This window comes from Enoplosus armatus, chromosome 8 (genome assembly GCF_043641665.1).
Source record: "Enoplosus armatus isolate fEnoArm2 chromosome 8, fEnoArm2.hap1, whole genome shotgun sequence".
In the NCBI taxonomy this organism is placed as follows: Eukaryota; Metazoa; Chordata; class Actinopteri; order Centrarchiformes; family Enoplosidae; genus Enoplosus; species Enoplosus armatus.
In genome coordinates this window covers 24,521,303-24,539,934 of record NC_092187.1, presented here as the reverse complement: position 1 = coordinate 24,539,934, position 18,632 = coordinate 24,521,303, and the positions used below count along the sequence as shown (strand labels likewise).

Genomic DNA, 18,632 nt, shown 5'->3' with positions numbered 1-18,632 from the left:
CTGTCTCTCTCTCTCTCTCCCGCCGTACACTGAGTGTCCCTCCCCGTGGCTCGGCCCATCTATAGCCGACCTGCAGAGAGAGGGGGGCGCAGATTGGTCGCTCAGAGCCAGCAGGGCTTTCCCAGGTAAGAATGTCAACTCCCATTTTCTGTCAAGGAGGTAGAACTGAACAGGAACTACTCTTTAACCCCCCCCCCCCCCCCCCCCCCCTCAGTGAACCTCGCTCCACCATATTTCCTTAGAAACCAAAAGAGGGAGAAACTCTGACACTTTCTCTTTTCCCTGGGGAGACGAAACTACGCGTAGCCCAGATGTTTACAGCTGTTCAGAGGGGGAAAGTAACTAAGTACATTTACTCAAGTGCTGTGCTTATGTAGGCCTACAATTTTGAGGTACTTGTACTTTACAAGTTTGTAACTTTAAATATTGCACGTTTTACTCCACTGCATTTATTTGATAACTTGAGTTAGTTTGCATAATTAAATGAATAATGCAAAATGTAATTATGATATAAAATTATAGATTAAGATAAAATTGATTGATGATCCCCCGGCAGATAAAGTATACAAAGTTATTGGCCATTCTGCATTATGAGTACTTTTACTTTACTTGCTTTAAGTATATTTTGATGCTGATACTTTTGTACTTTTACTTGAGTAAAAATTCTAACATTTTGTACGCAGGACTTTTACTTGTAAAGTAGTAATACAACAGCGTAGAAATACTCTGTAAGTAGTGAGTAAAGTAAAAAGGAGCAGAAAATGGAAATACTCAAGTAAATTACATGTACCTCAACATTGTACTTAAGGACAGTACTTGAGTAAATGTACTAAGTTACTTTCCACCACTGTTTAAAGTTGATCATCCAATAACGCTGGGGAACACAGTTTTTGTTGAGTTAGGTCTGACAGCTGTTTCTAACTCATTTTTGGGTGCGGAATCCAAAACTGAGCTCAGTTTTTCTCTATCACGTCAAGTTTTTGAACTATAGAATCCCCGTTTTCTTAAGAAATATGAAAAATACTGCACTTAACAGATATGTGTGTGATAGTACTGACCTATTGGGAGCTGCACACACCTCTCACCGCACTGTCTCAATTGTGACTGCACAAACAAGTTGCCACGTAGCTGTAGATGAGTCCAATCGTAATCAGCTGGCAAGTCTTACTACAGCTATTCAGTGGAATCTTGCTTATCTGGAGGGTAAGCTGTGGAGAAAACACTTGACGTGCTAGAAGAAAACTGACTGCAATTTTGGAATCAGCATGCCAATTTTAGTTTTAATCAGCATAAAAATCTATTTCTATAAATATAACATTCTGTAGGGAGCCATGTAATGAGTACTTTCACTTTAAATACATGTTTCTGATGATACTTCTACTCTTCTAGTAAGTAAAAGTACTAATACTACTGTGTAAAAGCAGAATGTGCTCGTGGTGGAAAAGTACAAATGTACAATTCTCCGTTAAAAGGAAAGGTTCTTTTACTGAAGCAAAAGTACAGAAGTATTCTCATCAAAATGTACTCAAAGTGCAACATTAGAGAAGTATTAGTATACAGCCGTGTTGTGTTATTACAGACATATTATTGTCTACAGCTGCTGGTGCGTTTTTACACTGTGAACGTGTCGCATCATCATATGTTTTGTATGTAAAATTCAGATAAATTGTCAGATAAATTTAATGGAGCAAAATATTTCACTCTGAGATGGAGAGACGGAGTAGAAGTAGAAAGTAAATGGAAATACTCAAGTAGAGTACAAGCACCTGAAAAATGTCACTTAATATCTAATATTCTTATACTGACAGTTTTAATTGATTGCTTGCCGTTTAAACCGCAATTTGATGATAAAATATCTTTATTCCTTCTATCGACTTCCTAGACTGACACTTGGAACGCATGCGCATTGGAGAACGCGGAAGTGGACTCCACAACAGAGCAGAGCAGCTCTGACGGTCCTTCAGAGAAACTGTGCTGATTAAAAAAAAGATGCAGCTTCACTTCACTAAAGATGTTTTACCGGATTCTGTCAGCACCGACTTTCAGAACCTGAACAAATTCAACGAGCAGGTAAATACAGCAGGTTTACCGAAGGACGCCAGTTCAGCTGCTTTAACTAACGCGGTGTTTCTGAGCACAGCTGGTGTCCTGGGGTCTGAGTCTGAGCACAGCTGGTGTCCTGGGGTCTGAGTCTGAGCACAGCTGTCAAATAGCTGCTATTGTTGCTGAGGCTTTAAATTTGAACAAAGAGATGCGTGGATATGAATTTGCGGGATGTGTCGCTCGTTGTCCAGACGGTCAGTGAACACACCAGTTGACAGTGGCAGCTCATGGGAGTCATGTGACAGCAGCGGATGTGGCTCACTGTAAATAAATGAAATGAATAGTGTGTGTGTGTGTGTGTGTGTGTGTGTGTGTGAAATAGATTTACAGGACAGAAACTCTGTATATTTCCCTGTTACCTCCAGTCAGCCATTCAGTTGTATATAAGTGCCATAATAGAGACACAGGAGGATGCTGGGATACTTCTTCTTTTGCCTGATTTCATTTTCCTATCCGCAGATGTACCAGGTGTGGATAGGAAACAACACTCACTTACAACCTAGTAATTAAAATTCTCTAACTTTTATGGAAAGATGACATAGAAATGAGTTGGCTGAGGTCACACTGCTGTGGTTTGTGAAGGGTGTATTTCTTCAAACTGCAGAAATACCTCATGACCTCCACTGTCTCATCCCAAAGACTATCCAGATTCATTAAATAGTATTGAACCTTTATTGATCCAGGAAAGAAGCTTGCTGAAGGATTTTTAGACTGCATTTCTGTAATGGTTTGGAATGAGTTAGCAGTTTCTATATAATTTAGATTTTTACAACACAAACAGCTTCATTAGATGACATACATGTCATTTAAAGTCATATATACATATAGATACATCAAACAGGGACTCTCACGCAGTAACAATACTCACTGTAATGAACAAAGGTCTGTGAGTTGTTGATAAAACTCTCAAACCGAACACAGCTTAACATTTTCTTCAGACATTAACCAAGACTTTCATCTTTTAACTTTTGGGCAGCAATTTCTTCGTCTGATTGAAATTCTGTTCCAGTTCTTGCTGGAGCCTAAAGAGGTGAGCATGCACACACACACACACACACACACACACACACACACACACACACACACACACACATGAATGCATGCACGCATTCATTTGCACACAGACACAATAGGACAGGCTATGTTTTACTTCGGTTCAGTTATCAAGGCTTATCACTGAGTCCAAAGTCCCATTAACATCAAAATTGTGTGTGTGTGTGTGTGTGTGTGTGTGTGTAGACGGAGGGGTTCATGCAGCAGCTCAGTGGGTTTGCAGGGGAACACGGGATGAGTGCCGGTCCTCTGAGGAACCTGATGAAGAGCGTCCTCCTGGTGCCACAAGGTGGGAAACGCACACATCCGTCCGTTGAACAGAGACGAAGACAAACACAGTAGATCCGGTCTGAGATGATGTGGTGGGAATTTCTGTTGTGGACGTCCACTCCGTGTGCCTCTGCCTTCTTTTAGTAGTCAGAACTCCTGCTATCTACAGTATCATCTATCTCCTCTCAAGACGATACATACATGAATGAACTAGTTTTGAATTTTCCCACGACACTCAACTGGATACTCGTGAAAGTTCAGCTATAAAGTGACAGAAAAGCTGCAGCTGCAAGAAAGTTTCCGTCTCGGTTTCAGTGATTCCCCTGTTTTCTCCGCAGGAGCCCTGAAGAAGAACCTGACAGCCGAGCAGATTAAAGAAGACCTGGTGACATTAGGTACACATCCCAATCCTTCGCCGCAGAGTTGATCATTAACAGGGTCCATTTGAAAGCAGGGGTTAAGTAAAGCTGCTGGATATGACGACCTGTCATGTTGAAAAGTCTTATGAAGGTGGCACCTGATTCCCACGGCATTGCTGCTTATTATTGTTAACATTTTACACACGAAACCAAACCTGCTTTATCTGTTGATTCCTCAGGACTCAACGAAGATAAGGCGGCTCACTTTTCACAGCAGGTAACTTTCCATAAACCCCTGATAAAATATATATATATATATATAAACCAGTTAGAATCACATGAATCTTATGTTTCCTTCTGTGCTTTAAGATACCTTCATATCACACCAGATGTCATTTTATGAGCACAGTAGTCTTTGTGACACTTGTAGCTGTGTTTTGCAGTGGGGGGAGCACTATGCAGCGCTGTCCAGGCTCGCTGTCGGACAGACTCTGATGGTCAACCAGCTGGTCGACATGGAGTGGAAGTTTGGAGGTAAGACGAAGCAAAACCAGACATCGCTTCATATTTAGCTCTTAAAATTATAGGTTCACTTCTGAACTTCACTATTTCTGAACGCAGCAGGGGGGCTGCAGTTGTCTCTCCAGTACATATTCATGAACACAGAGGCTCTAGTCTAACACAGTCATTAGCATAGCTTATGTCCTCTAACTCTTTGTTTTGGCTTCAGTCTCTTTTAAACACCTCAGATGTGCACAGCTGATGGGTCTCTATCAGGCCTCATTGTTTATTCATACAGCCTAATGACTTCTTTAGACTCACAGGTATTCAAAATGCTAATTCACCGTGCAGAAGAGTCATTAGCATTGTGTTGAGCTACTGTTGAGCTGATCTTCATGCTCAAAGACACTGTGCTTCAGTTAGTGAGGGGGGTGGACGGGGAGTGCCCATATGTGCTGCACTCCACTGTTCAAACTTTACTTGACTGTACTGTTATTGACATGCAAAGCACCTTCAGCCAGGCAAAGAGACTGTGTCTCTGCATGTTGCCCACGAGTATCCAGTCGGGCATCTGTGGAGACTTGACTGCTCTGAGAGCCAGTATGGCCACCGCTTGTCTCACAGGTTGGTATGAAAATGGACCATAAAGTGCATAAAAAGAGTCCATGTCCTTTGATTTCTTGCACATTACCTTCAAAAAACATCTTCAAAATCAAAAGGTTTATTTTGCTTAGCTTGAACAGTCAAATGAGTTCAGGAAATATCTCTTAGTAACTGTAATGCAACCTCTAAAATACGTAGAATTTAATGTTTCTGATATTGCACAATATCATAACCAAAGTCCCTCATAATTTATATACTGATACTGTTTTTAAAGTATCCGTATTTTGGCTGTACATCACCCAGCTATAGTCCCAGGTAAGAAATATAAGTAAAGCAAAAAGCCTACTTAAAAAACGAAAATAAAACTGAAAAAAAGAGGAACCCTTCATTTACAGTGATTTAAAAGTGAGTTTTAAAGCTGCATTAGTCACATTTTGGCCACTAGAGGGCAGATTAACTCAAAAACAGGCTAATAGAGAGGCAGCACTGCCATATTAACCTCCTAGAAAGAGAGTTGTGTTTGTTTCTCCACAAACTCCTGAGAAAAATATGTGGCTCTTCAGCTTCTTCATTCTTCACTTTCATCACCGGCTCGTGGCGTCCTTTGTCTGTCTGCTGTTTTGTGCACAGTGAGTTTATCAGAGCTTGTCTTGTCTGAAAACAGCTGTGGTGAGACTGAAGCCGAAAGTGAACGTGCTTTAAAACCGAAATGAATGCTAAAAGACGCCAAAAAAATTCGGCAGGGCACCAGAGTCGATGATGATTCTCACCATGAGCGACACCTTTCACTTTACGCGTAGTCATTTGATTCACTGTTGTTTTTGGTCGGCATTTTATGTCTTTTATTTGACGACCGAGAGTAGAGAGATGACAGGAAATCGCAGGAGGGAAATGGGAAAGGACATGCAACACTGGGCACCTGTACCCCTGAGCCCCCAGTATATTTATACGGATTGATTTTGAACAATTAATCATAACTGAAAGCACCAAAAGAGGACAGAGCAAACACCACGTGATGTAACTTTAGATGCACAGTGTAACCTGGCAGATAAACTGAAGAAAAAACAATAATGCGTTCTTGTCTGTGATTTCCCCACAGTGACTGTCGGCACCAGTGAAGTACAGAAAGTGGGAAACATCTTTCTGCAGGTGTGAAAGCGCTCAACCCTGCATTCGACTGACCACACACACACACACACACACACAGAGTTACACACCGCTTTGTTCAGTTTCATGTAACACAAACGTTGTCCTCTTGCAGTTGAAACTGGTGGTCAGAAAGGGGAATTCCACCGAAAACGTCTACATGGGTGAGTGACTCTGGGCCATTACTGACACAAACAGCACTGAAAGCCTTTTAATTATACTCATATAATTTATTGTATTTGGCAAGAACCTCCTACCTGACTGGATCTCAAGCTGTGCAGTACAGTAGACACATGGACTGAAAGTGCTTCTTTTATTCTATGTTGCAAGTGAAGTGTTCACTCTGGTGGTAAATATACTGCTGACAGGAGATATCAAGCATACCTGAAGTTGTTCAAATATTTGAAACCATTTGCAGAAGCAAATCAGTAAATCAGGTTCTTCTCTGAAACAGATTAAAGAAAATATGTTCCCATGTTTTCTTACCTCAACTCTATCTGCTGCTGTGTTGCTTAACACATGCAACATGTATTTATAATCAGCAGGAAGAAACAGCTTGAAGAAACAGAAGCAGGTGGAGGTGGAGACTGTAGCCGAGTCCGGAGGCTATAATGCACATTTCACATTCTTCTCTTCCTGTTGCTCATTTTGGAAAAAGCTTTCCAACTGTAATCTTTCAATGCTTTAGCACCAAAAGCAAAATGACATACAAATAGACGAGTTCCAGAGCAGCGTCATCGTGAGACGCTTCCACACATGGTGGATGAAAGACACAGAGAGCTTACGAGCAGATCAACATGACGAGTTGTTGTTCTGCTAAAACTGCGCAAAGCCCAAAAGTAATGAGACTCTGTGATCAATGCTTTGGTGACCTGTTTGATGCACCTTTAGAGTTCCAGTGTGCGACAATAGACACATTTCTAGGCTTTCTAGAAAGAAAAGTCGGCAACAGGTGTGCAGAGTCTCTTTTCGTGATCCCCTGCAGCTGACAAATAATATGAAACCCTGAATTGACACTGTGTCTTATGAGTGAAATGTTGCCTTTATACCCTGCGTGAGGCATCTGGCATACTGTATATCTGGTGTCTGGTAAACAGCTGGGATTTCATTCATGCTAACGCTACTAATATCCAGAATGAGGGGACTTCTGTGTTCTTGTGTGGGCAAACAGCAAGAATATCTGATATGCTACTTTAATGCTAACGTTACCTGTGTGACCTCTGTGCTCTTAAGCTGTGCATGCAGTCTCTGTTATGACTGCTGGTAGTTGTTTTTTTTCTCTGGAAGTCCATCTGTCACATGAGTTCACTGACAGCGATGACACTGATGATTCACATATTCAAATTCTCCTCTTTAAAGTCTTCTGGTTTCAGCTAAAACGCATCCTCGATTGTTCATTTTAAATTGGAGTGAACTGACCCTTTAGCGTGAACTTGCTGGTGGTGATATAGTCCCGATCAAATGAAGGACCTGAATCTGGGCAATCCTGCCTCCAGATTTTAACTGTTGTAATGGCATCATGAGGTCGATGCCCTTCATCCGTTTATTCCCAACAAACTCTTCACTTCCGGAGACTGATTCCCTTTAGAGACACTTTCAGAACAGAGAATGAAACAGGATGAAACATTCTTGTTTATACAGAAGTGTGAAAGGGAGTAGTAAAACTGACATTTTGATTTGTTTTTTGTTGTGTAATGGGAGACAGTTAATCTCAGTCTGTTTATCTACTAACTGCTCCCTGTTTTCTTCCTTCATCTCTTCCAGAGTTGACACTCCCTCAGTTTTACAACTTCCTGCACGAGATGGAGAGAGCCAAGGCCAGCATGGAGTGTTTCAGCTGAGTGTGTGTGTGTGTGTGAATGTAAGAGTGTGTGTGTGTGTGTGTGTGTCAGGCTGTAGCTGCAGGGCAGTGTGTGGTATGCATTACGTCATTTTGTGTGTCGGTGTGTGGCATTGACGGCCCCCCAGTGACTGAAGCAAAACACAAAAACGACAATTTACTGCCAGACATTTATACTCAAATCTACCAATAAAAAAAAACAAAAACTCTCACACTCTGTTGTGTGTTTCCAACTTTGATTTATGAGGTACGCTCCCGTCATTGAGCTTAAACAGCAGCTTAAGAGTTTCTTGAGAAGCGAAATGTGGAGGAAGCTTCAGTTATTTCATCGATACTTTCTCCCTCCCTGTCATGAAGATGAAACCTCAGTGATCCCTGTGGGGAAATTTTTGCATTTTGATCCAAAACAAACACCGTAAAATGAAGAGAGAAAGTTAACCTCACCCAGACATGTTGGATCAAGTTCAGTCCTGTTGTTTCTTTGCATGAATAATAGTGTGATGTATCGGGAGGATATTGCCGACATACATACATCAACACATATTCCAATGGATACATACACAGTCAGATACATGTGATAGACCACGTTGACCTTTTCCACCCAAGAGCGTTAATTACTCTGTTAGAAATGAAATAAAACACAGCTGTAATTAGCAGCAATAATAGACGGAAAGTAGATAAAGTGAGTGGCGATGAAAGCCTCGATAGCGATAAATACCACCCACTTTTACTTATATAACTTGAGGCAGATTTCAAAGCATTGAGCGTCTCAGCTGTACGTGTGTCTACTGGTCCTCGTCATTCCTCAACGTTTCTATTCTTTTACACTGTACAGTAATTAGCTCAGCATTTAGCTGAGAGGTATTGGCCCTGTGGGATGTTTTCTACACGTCTGTGACAGTAAAGTGGTTCCAGCAGTGGCCTGTCTGTCTGTCTGTCTGTCTGTCTGTCTGACTCTCAGGAATATGCTCAGCACATTTCATGGCAGTTTGCCCACTAGATCATGAGGTATCTCGTCTTCTTCTGTGGCTTTTATTGCACCTCGTTTTTACGTTGCTTTTTACAAAAAAGTCTGCTAAATGAATAAATGTTCAATGAGGTGTTTCTGTTAATTAGCCTGCCCTCACTGATGGCGACGAGCTGCCGTGCAAGGTCGACACAACGGGGGGGAGCCGGGAATCGAACCCCCAACCCGCTCTACCCTGTGCTAACCACTGCGCCACCATGCCGCCCCTTAAGTATTCCACTTAATAATCTTTAGCCCGGTGTACCTAATAAACTGGCACCTGTGTGTACCTTTCCATTCCCTTCTCCAATAACGAACGCTACTGAACAGGAACGCATTAAAATATTGCACGAGTGTAGTTTCAGAAGGACAAACAATTGAGCGCCTAAAAAAGGGCCGCAAATCCTGCGCAAATATCCCCGTCAACAGCCATGCTAACACTTCTGAGCTAAATGCTAACACCAAGGAAAGGCACGTTTATTTGTATAGCACCTTTCAACAACAAGGCACACAGCATGCTTACATGTTTAGCAGGTAGCCTCACTTATAACATGTCATTTTCCAGAGAAAGTCTTTATTTAGTGCTCGTTGTGTTGTGATATGAGTGAGTGATGTTTCTGTCTGTCCGTCAGACTGCCCCCATGAGCAAGATCAGACTTACAGCTCTTCCTTGTGGCGTACCATTATAAGTGTCTGGAGCCCCAGACTTCACTTCACTCAACAGTTTTCCCCCTCAGGAAATCTTGTATCTAGTTACACATCCTGCCATATATAGGTACATATCCAGACAGACAATTGTGTCCTATTAAAAAGTGCTCTTTCAAACTTCCCATGTACAACATTAAAACGTACCCCAGGCAGTCATGAGATCAGTCTGAACACGCTCCAACGGAGGTCTGCAACTGTACCATCAAATCTCACTGCTAACTAACTGCTTTATTTTCATATATGTCAGAGCTCAAGGTTCCCTGTTCCCCAGTTGGGAACCTACTGCAGGTGTCCATATTTTGTTTTTTTTGTCCGTGGTTGCTTGAACATATGGTTTCCTCATTTCCTCATCCGGCCATAAACGAGCGCAGCATTATGTCGTCTTCCTGAAACATGTCCTCAAGCCTCCCACCATTGGAAAGTTATGGTAAACACCACATTCCCATATCGAAGAGCCGCCTGACTCGTATATCTCTGACGCTGTTTTTGCACACAGACAGAAAAAGTTAGAACAAAACATTTAATGTAGTAATATTCAGTGATATTTGCCCTTTTACACTTGAGACTATTTCTTTTGTGAACCTTTCAAGCAATAGAATTACACCTTTAAAATCAGCTTTCCAGATAAAGCATGTTTTTTCAAGGGAAACTGTTTTTGACAGCGAAGGAATCTATTAGCCTGGAGGGTTTGAGATCACTCCGCTTGTTTTTAACCTTGAATAATAATCGAGACTCATCTCTCTTCTACCTGCAGTGTTATTATATCTCTACCCGTCTGCTTCACGTTCCTGTTTTGGGTCCTCTTCTTGATACTGCAACCACTTACTGAGCAAATATCCCCTTTCTCAAAAATGTCTTTCTCATTTTGACTTTTTTTTTTTGCAGCACTCGTGAAGCTTCGAGCTCACAAAAGGAACAAAACTCCTGGTTTCTCTCCGACTCCCCTCTCAGGGATTCCCCTCTGTTGTCTAATTCTCATCTTTACCTTCACATTCTTTCACTTTGTCCTCCAGTTTGCCCCCCCTCCCCCTCCTCCTCCTCCTCCTCCTCCTCCTCCTTTGTCTCAGCTCATGCTGCCTCTCCTTCCTCTCATCGTGTGACCCAACATGTTGCTGCATGTTCTCTTCCACACAGGAAAAGAGCAACGGTCTCCTGAGTTTCTCTCAATTCTTTGTCTGTTATTTAAATTCACTTTATTGTAAAAAATTGATTTTAGTTTCATACATTTAGCTGTTTACATCTTCACTACACTACACAAATGGACTGATGTCTGTTAAGCTAGCAGCACGGCTCCAGGGAAGGAAATGCAAGTCAGTCTGACTTCTCTAGCGCCACCAGCAGGTTAACATTTGTTGGAACCTTTGGATGGATTTACATGAAATTGTGTACAGACACTCATGTCCCGCTCAGTGTGACCCGTAATCACTTCAGTAAACCCCCTGAATTTTACTCTAGCGCCACCGTCAGGTCAAAATCTGTCCAAATACCTACAAAACTAATACGTACTTTGTGTTTTGTGCTAATTAGCAAATGTTAGCATGCTCACATGCTAAACTAAGATGGTAAATGTTATATCTGTGAAACATCAGCGTGTTTAATCATGTGAGCATGTTAGCATTTAGCTCAAAGCACTGCTGTGCCTCAACACAGCCTCACAGAGATGCTAGCGTGGCTGTACGCCTCGTTTTGTTGGACGTTCTCAGTGACTGAACCCTGAACTGAGACTTGTATTGCCCCATGTGGGATCCATAATGAATGAATTGTTAAATTGTTTATTACTGAAGGATGTGACAGTTCAGATGTTTATTTTCATTATTGGTTTTAGTCTCTTCGGGAGATTTGTTGTTGATAATAAAAAGATATAATGACACCAGCCTCAGCTGTATCTGTCCGACTGACAGTTTGTGATCCACGGTGGGTGTTAAATATGTAACACCTCATCAATATGTTTATATGCAGAGGGGAGACCATTCTGTTGTGAAATTATCCTGACAATCCAGCTAGCTTTGATACGTGTAAACCTTCTATATCTGTCTTTCCTGTCTACAGTTGCTCTCTATGACAAGAAACATTTCAAAACACAGCTAGTAGCTTTCTGTATTTCTACCAGTCAATCTGTGGAAATCCTGGTCGTGTAGTCAAAGTAATTTAAAGTTATTTAAGTAATCATTTGAAGATGAGAAGCTTATCCCGCCTCCATACAGATTACTGTGCGTCTGTGTTTTCCCAGTGGGGAATAACCAGCGGCTTTTTGGGGAAAGAGTCTGTTTGTAAAAAGAAGAGATTGAATAGATGGCCTGATAAGAGTGTGTGTGTGTGTTTTACCGTTGGACCCACATAGGGAAGAGGAAGTTTATTGGAACTAACTCCAATAGCTCACAGCTGTCAAACGATAGAAGTGAGTTCTTCCCTTCTCATCGTGCCCCCAAGCTGAGAACACACAGGAAGTGTACATTCCTGCAACATTCACCACATGTGTGTTTGTGTTCTTAAGGTGTTGATCAACACATTTACTATAATGTATTATAGAGAGAGAGAGAGAGAGAGGGGAGGGGGTGGAGAAGACAGACAGAGTGATGTTTTGTTGTCGGTGCAGTTCATCAGAGGTCATGAGTTTGGGGTCAAGGGACTACATGTTTTCTCCATGGTAAACGGAGGACTGTGCCTGGGCATGTTTTACAAGCTAAAGTAGTAAAGCAGTAGCTTCATCAGCAGAAGTATAAGGAGCTCTAGTCGTCACACGGGGAACAAACATCCCCTAAAAGCAGCTTAAAAACACCCTAATTGTCTTTTAATCTGTGCATCTTTGTGGAACAATGTGGGATAGAGACCTTTTCTCTTGTCCCCACTGCCGAGGCTACGCGTCCAGTCGTGACGTCGGCTGCCACCACCTGGCTCTCCACGTCCCGCAAGTCTCTGGCAAAACCTGAGAAGAGAGATGAGTTCAATGCAATAAAGGTGTTCATCACTCGCACTCAGTTAGATCATAAAGTTTATGCAGGCTGTTTGGCTGCAGCCCCTGCAGGTTCAAGTGTCCATCTCTGACTCCCCTGACATTATTAAGGTGGAGGGGCTTCTAGCCGGTCGTGGAGTAGGAAACCTGCCTTCCTGCAGACCAAAAACAAGGTGACAAATTCTCATTTTAAGTCCCCAGTTTGGGCGGGGTGGGTGCCTATAGGCAGTAGGCCCTGGTAGTAACTTTTCTATGACATACAGCACAAGGCCTGATATATCATGGCTTTGTAATACCATTTTAAAGTGGTTCACTTGTTGCAGGTAAATCTCCCTAGTAATCTCTAAGTGACTGTTTCAATTAATATTAATATTCTTTTCTTGTAGAGACCCCTTCACCCCAGCATTGATACAGATGTGTCTCTTGATCTGTAAATCACCAGATCAATTTGTTTGTTTGGGAACTTCCTACTTCTTATCTCACTTTTGTTGTCTTCAACACTAGCATTCAGAATTTCCAGTTTATAGTTCAATATTTGTGCTGTGTTTGGTTCACTTATGTAACAGTGTGTGTGATGAAGATACTTCATTAAGTCATTTTCATGCAGCAGCAGCGGCGGCGGCACTGTTTTATGTCAGTGTAATCCACCGGTCGACCTAAATCAGGTTGGATATAAAGGGTTTTATTATCTGTGTGCCTGAACGTCCGTTTTTCCCACAGCTAGAAACCAGAGGAACAAGACTCTAATCTTTATCAGCATCACAAGACAAAACCCCGGAGCTGCTTCCCTGACGGTGCGTGAAAAGCAGCTCTTAAACTGGAGATAAACAAGACAGTTTTTACCGCAATGCCACCAATAATCTGTATATTAATCAGGAGCCACATGCTGGAGCTGTTTCATCAACAATATAATGACAGGGGCGATAGATGCGGCTAAATACCTCTGTGGACTGAGATACACTCCATCATGCAGAAACGTAGATGGACAGAGCTCATGGCCACACACAAAACAGAAATCACAACAACAATAAAGCATGCTACAGATATGTCATGTTTCATGCAATGTTTTAACAAAGTGTATATTTGTAAATGATGAAAACCCGAATTGTGACATTGTGGGAGTTTATGCCAATAAACCTTCAAGTAGCTGTTAGGCTATGATTAATGTTTTTACTTTAAGCCTTGATGCAAATGGGTTATATGTATATGTTTCTTTTGTGGAATAAATCATGGTTTTATGTCAAACTAAGCTGCAGCATTAATTAAGACTTAATGAAGAGACTGATAATGATTTGTATGATACTGTATCATACTGTACCTGTAAAGAAGATTTTAATTTAAACCTCAGTTTAGTTTTTACTCTAAACCTTGATTAAATATAATTAAATAAAATTAAATAAATTTAATTCTGTTGCACCAAAACTTTAAACTCCAATTTAATACGTGATCCATTATGAACTTTTTAAAAAGGCTGAAAAAATAATCACGTTCCTAGAAGAAAGTTAAGGGACAAACTCAACCCAACTGACTTTTACGATGCTGCTGAATTTTTCTCAAGATACCGGCTCAGCAAGGAAACTGTTATGGAGCTGAACAGGAAGATTGGACCAACTGTCAAACATGCAGTGAAAGAAATGCAGCTGCTCCACCAATGCTGCGACTCCCAGCTGCAGCCAGGAAGTCTCTTTCTTCCTGACTCTGCTGTTATTTTCATTAATTTCTTCTCAAAGGAGAAATTAGAACTCCTCTGCTGAGCCATCATGAGTAGGCTAACTAACCTTGTACCTAACGTTAGCAGAGATTGTATAGAAATGAACGTTAGCTAGCTAACAGTGTAACGTTTTGAGCAGCCAAAGGTTAACGGTCCCTCCCCCCTTTTTTTATTCTTACTAGGTCCCTAATCTCAGATTAAATTAATCCTTGTTGGTGCTAGTGGTGGGCGGATTGATCCAAATATCGATAATATCGATACCAACGTTGGTATTGATATTGATCGATACCAATGCAGCAGCACAGAGTCCAGAAATCCAGAAAAGAAGCGCAATGAAGGGAGAAATTGTATTTAATTTTTGTATTGTAGTTTCTGAACACTATACCTCAAAAAAAGAATTTGTTTTAATTTGTTCTCGAGTGATAATTTTGTGCACTTTGTTTATTTAAGCAAACATCCAGACATGACAATGTATGGGGAAAAATTGTTTTGTAACTGTTCTATTGTTTCTGAACAAAAACTTTTGTTATGATAAAAATCACAAAAACACTTAAATGGTCATGAAAATTCATTCAGATTTAGCAATTTGATGATGTATCAACCTTAATTATTAAAAAGTATCGGCATCGGTATCGGCGATACTGGCCCTGTATTTACTTGGTATCGGATCGATACCACATGCAGTATCGCGCACCACTAGTTGGTGCAACCGATCTTTAGTTGAAATGATACCGCCCCTACAAGGAACCGGGTTGGATAAGCCCTGACCAATGGCGTCGCTTTAAATAGTCTCTTCCGTACTGTGACCCAATCAGTTTAAAGCACCACTTGCTGCGCCGTCACGCAGGTAACTGACGTTACTTCACCGAAGTTTAATCAACAGATGAGAAAAGGAAGAGCAAGAGTGAGGAAGTTATCATATATATGAACTGTCCATCCATATTTTCATATAGTTACCTTCAACATTTTGTCTTGGGCTACTTTATAAATTGACAAAAGTTAATGCAAAAGACCATCAACATTTGAAACGTAGTAAATGTTAGCTAAACTAGTGTTAGCTTTAAAACGTTAAGCTAGCTACATGTTAATGTAGTTAGGTAGCTCATAAAGCGTAAGCATAACATCAGCTAAAGGCTAATGCTAGCTGCTATCTACCTGCTGGCTTAAAGGTACTTTGCTGCAGATATTTATATCATTGTGGGTGTTTCCATTTAATTATAACAAAAAAAAGTGAATAAGGACATTCCTGTTAGTTAGCATAAAGTTGAGCAATGCAAGGCTACGTTGAATATTTCAAACCCATGATGGCATTTATTTTGGTAGGTGATGGCAGGTGTCCTAAATTACTTCTACAAAGACCAACCCTTTCCCAACCTGGTGAATGATCTACAGCCTCTCAGCAAATATACACAAATGGCCAAATGGATGTTAACCCCTGCAAAATGTTCAAGGAGGACCTGCCCTGCCAAGATGTAAAAATTCCAGGTATGTATATGATGTACATTTCCCATTTTGTCATTATAACATGCAATACTGCAGGAAGCAAACTGGGATCTCAGAGGGGAGGGAGGGACTGACATTAGTGATGGAAATGTGGTGATTCTGATAACAGTTATGGGCAGTACGGGGTCACTACTCTAAAATTACACATTAATGTAACATAATAGAAGAGCATCCATATTTTACCTTGGAAAATAGTGGGAGGTGCCCTCTGCTGTGAAGGAGAGGAACTACACCTGCCTGTACAAAGTCAGAGGAAGGAAATGGCAATGTCAAGTTCATGGAGGCTGTGGAAGTGTGTGGCGTGCGTGTATGTACATGTGTGTCATGCATATGTTTTTTGTTGATAAGCGCAGCCTTCCTCTCATTCAGTTCTTCCTCACATGGATTTACTGAGAAAGTGGTTTCTCTCTCTGCCGATGGTAATTAATGTCTTCCTGCCCAAAACTGTGAGAAAACCGCCTTCCTAAAGGACCAGGGGGGCCACCCAGCTGTTGGCCAGGCCAGACAGAGAAGCTGTTATCTGGGCCCGACACACTCCACTGCTGCCTCAGCCCTGGAGGAAGGGGCTCCTACCCAAATTATTTGAGGATAAAGATGCACAGAGAGAGAGAGAGAGAGAGAGAGTTTAACAAGATGGATTGCTGGTATTGATCCTGTATGACTTGTGCAAAGCCATTAAACTCTCTTTTGCTGTGTACAGTAGAAACAGGAAGAAATTGAAATTGAAAGTAGAACACCATTTTACTAAAAATCAAATTAGGATCGGCTGGTGGAATTCCAAACTTCAGGCAGACTGAATGCCTTCTCTCTCTTGCCTTCAGTGAGTTTTCCACTCACCTGTCTGCTCAGCTGTTCCTCATTCCCTCATCATCCTCTAAGTGCATATAGAGAACAGTTTTCCATCTTGTCTGGCTATGATGCTGTAGCATTAGTGCTGTTCTATCCTGCTAAAAACGGTTGACCTCTTGCCTCTGCACCTTCTGATTTGATGCCCTTCCTGTTGCTGAGTGTGTTTACTTTACTTTTTTTACTCAACCGCCCTTGTACTACCTCCTTTGCACTACTTTCCTTGTAAAACAGAACATATACTTTCAAGAGTCCTTGACCTCTTAATGAAGATGTTCTTCTTATTTAGACTTTTGTTTTTTAATCCTACAGTTTAATTATATGTTTGTTAAGCAAGCTTATTTATTTTTCAGTGTAGTATTTTCGTTTCAAACAATCTATGAGAATTTCTTTAAAGTTATATGTAAAAACTAAGAATTGGGACACATTATATGCATAAGTAAGAATAAATATGGAATTTGCTGCATTCATAGTAAATTGTAAGTTAAAAAGAAATCAAGGCTGCGTTGAACTCTGAATCCTGTATCGTGTTATTGGCCTAATTACTTAGTGGACGGCTATGATGAGGTCATGCAACAATGACGACGAGAAGTTTAAATCCTGAAACAGAATAATGTGACTTTATGTGGCTAAATCAACCCCTGAAATCAGACTGATATTTAAAAGAGCGGTTCATTATGGGACCACGTTGTAGGTCTTTCTCTATCTCTCTCACTCTTTGCTGTACACTTGTTACTTCACGCACCTGCAGCCTTGTGGCTGGTGCGTCAGGTGGAACAAGGAACCGAGTGTTGAGGCTCTTGTTCTCAGAGGCTCCTCTTCGATCTGCGGTGGCTCGTTCCACATTTGTACGTTGCTCAGTTAATGTTCATGTTAATCGGTCGTGTTGTGAAGGTGAACCTCTGCCTGCTTTCATGCATCCAGAATGTGAATGTAACCTGAGTTCAATAACACGCCTCCCTTCCCCCCCAAACACACACACACACACACACACAGCCCATAATTTCACCCCTTCAGAGGTACCTATCTAACCCCCCCCCTCTTCTACTTTGTTGCTGGGCTCCTGTTACTTAGCTACCAGTTGCCACGGTTGCTTGGGCTGATGGGGTTACCTTGGCAACCATACCCATCCCATTGTGTGGCGATCCAGCCACAGTGGGCCTGTCCCAAGGATACACACACACAAACGCACACAAACGCACACAGGGATAACGTTATCCCAAGGCAGCCCCTCCCCCCCTCCAGTGCCCAACGCCCCACACCTCCCCAACACACACATACACACACATACACTCCCACCCCCACTCAGCACTCGGCAGCAGCTCCTGGTGGGGAGGAAGGGGTTGAGTCTTTGCACAAAGGTGTACACACACACACACACACACACACACACACACACACATACACACACACACCTGTTAACAGCCTCAGGTTGTTGTTTTTTGACCATGAAACCCGCAGCCTTCATTTCACCTGTGGAGAATACTGCTCTGTGTGTGTGTGTGTGTGTGTGAGTGTGTGTGTGTGTGTGTGTGTGTGTGTGTGTGTGTGTGTGTGGATTAATACCTCATTAATAATCAAACCTGTTTCGAACCCACCCACGATGCCTGTTTTAATCTGCCCCCCCCCTCCCTCTTCGCCTCCCTCCTCTTCTTTTCTTCCACTCCCTGATTCTGTTTCTCATTTGTAAAAAAAAAGAAAAAAGACCCAGTTAATTGTGACTTAGAGCAATCAGTAGCTGAAGACACACCGCTGTGATTCAGTGTGTGTGTGTTTGTGTGTGTCTGAATGACTGCATGCATTCCACCGTGTGTGTGTGTGTGTGTGTGTGTGTGTGTGTGTGTGTGTGTGTGTGTGTGTGTCATACTGTCAGCTATGGTGCTAATGTATTCACAGCCAACCCGTTAACATAAACACTAACACTCTTTCAGCACCACATGCTGTTTTATACAAGCACAGAATGAATAATGAGAAAATGACCCGTTCATGTTCACTTTAATGTAAACACTCGCTGCTGCCCGTCTGCAGCA

The 18,632-nt window shown here is 41.7% G+C and overlaps 1 protein-coding gene across 1 annotated transcript; it reads left to right on the top strand.

Annotated features, from left to right (window-relative positions):
• Nucleotides 1–358: 358 nt before the first annotated feature.
• commd7 (COMM domain containing 7) lies at nucleotides 359–8,087 on the top strand. The gene is made up of 10 exons (XM_070910498.1): nucleotides 359–392; nucleotides 1,883–2,070; nucleotides 3,080–3,133; nucleotides 3,343–3,445; nucleotides 3,765–3,821; nucleotides 4,025–4,062; nucleotides 4,229–4,319; nucleotides 5,989–6,038; nucleotides 6,151–6,199; nucleotides 7,800–8,087. The coding sequence occupies exons 2-10, from the start codon at nucleotides 1,990–1,992 to the stop codon at nucleotides 7,874–7,876; spliced, it is 600 nt and encodes a 199-aa protein (XP_070766599.1). The 5' UTR covers nucleotides 359–392; nucleotides 1,883–1,989; the 3' UTR covers nucleotides 7,877–8,087.
• The last annotated feature ends 10,545 nt before the right edge of the window (nucleotides 8,088–18,632 follow it).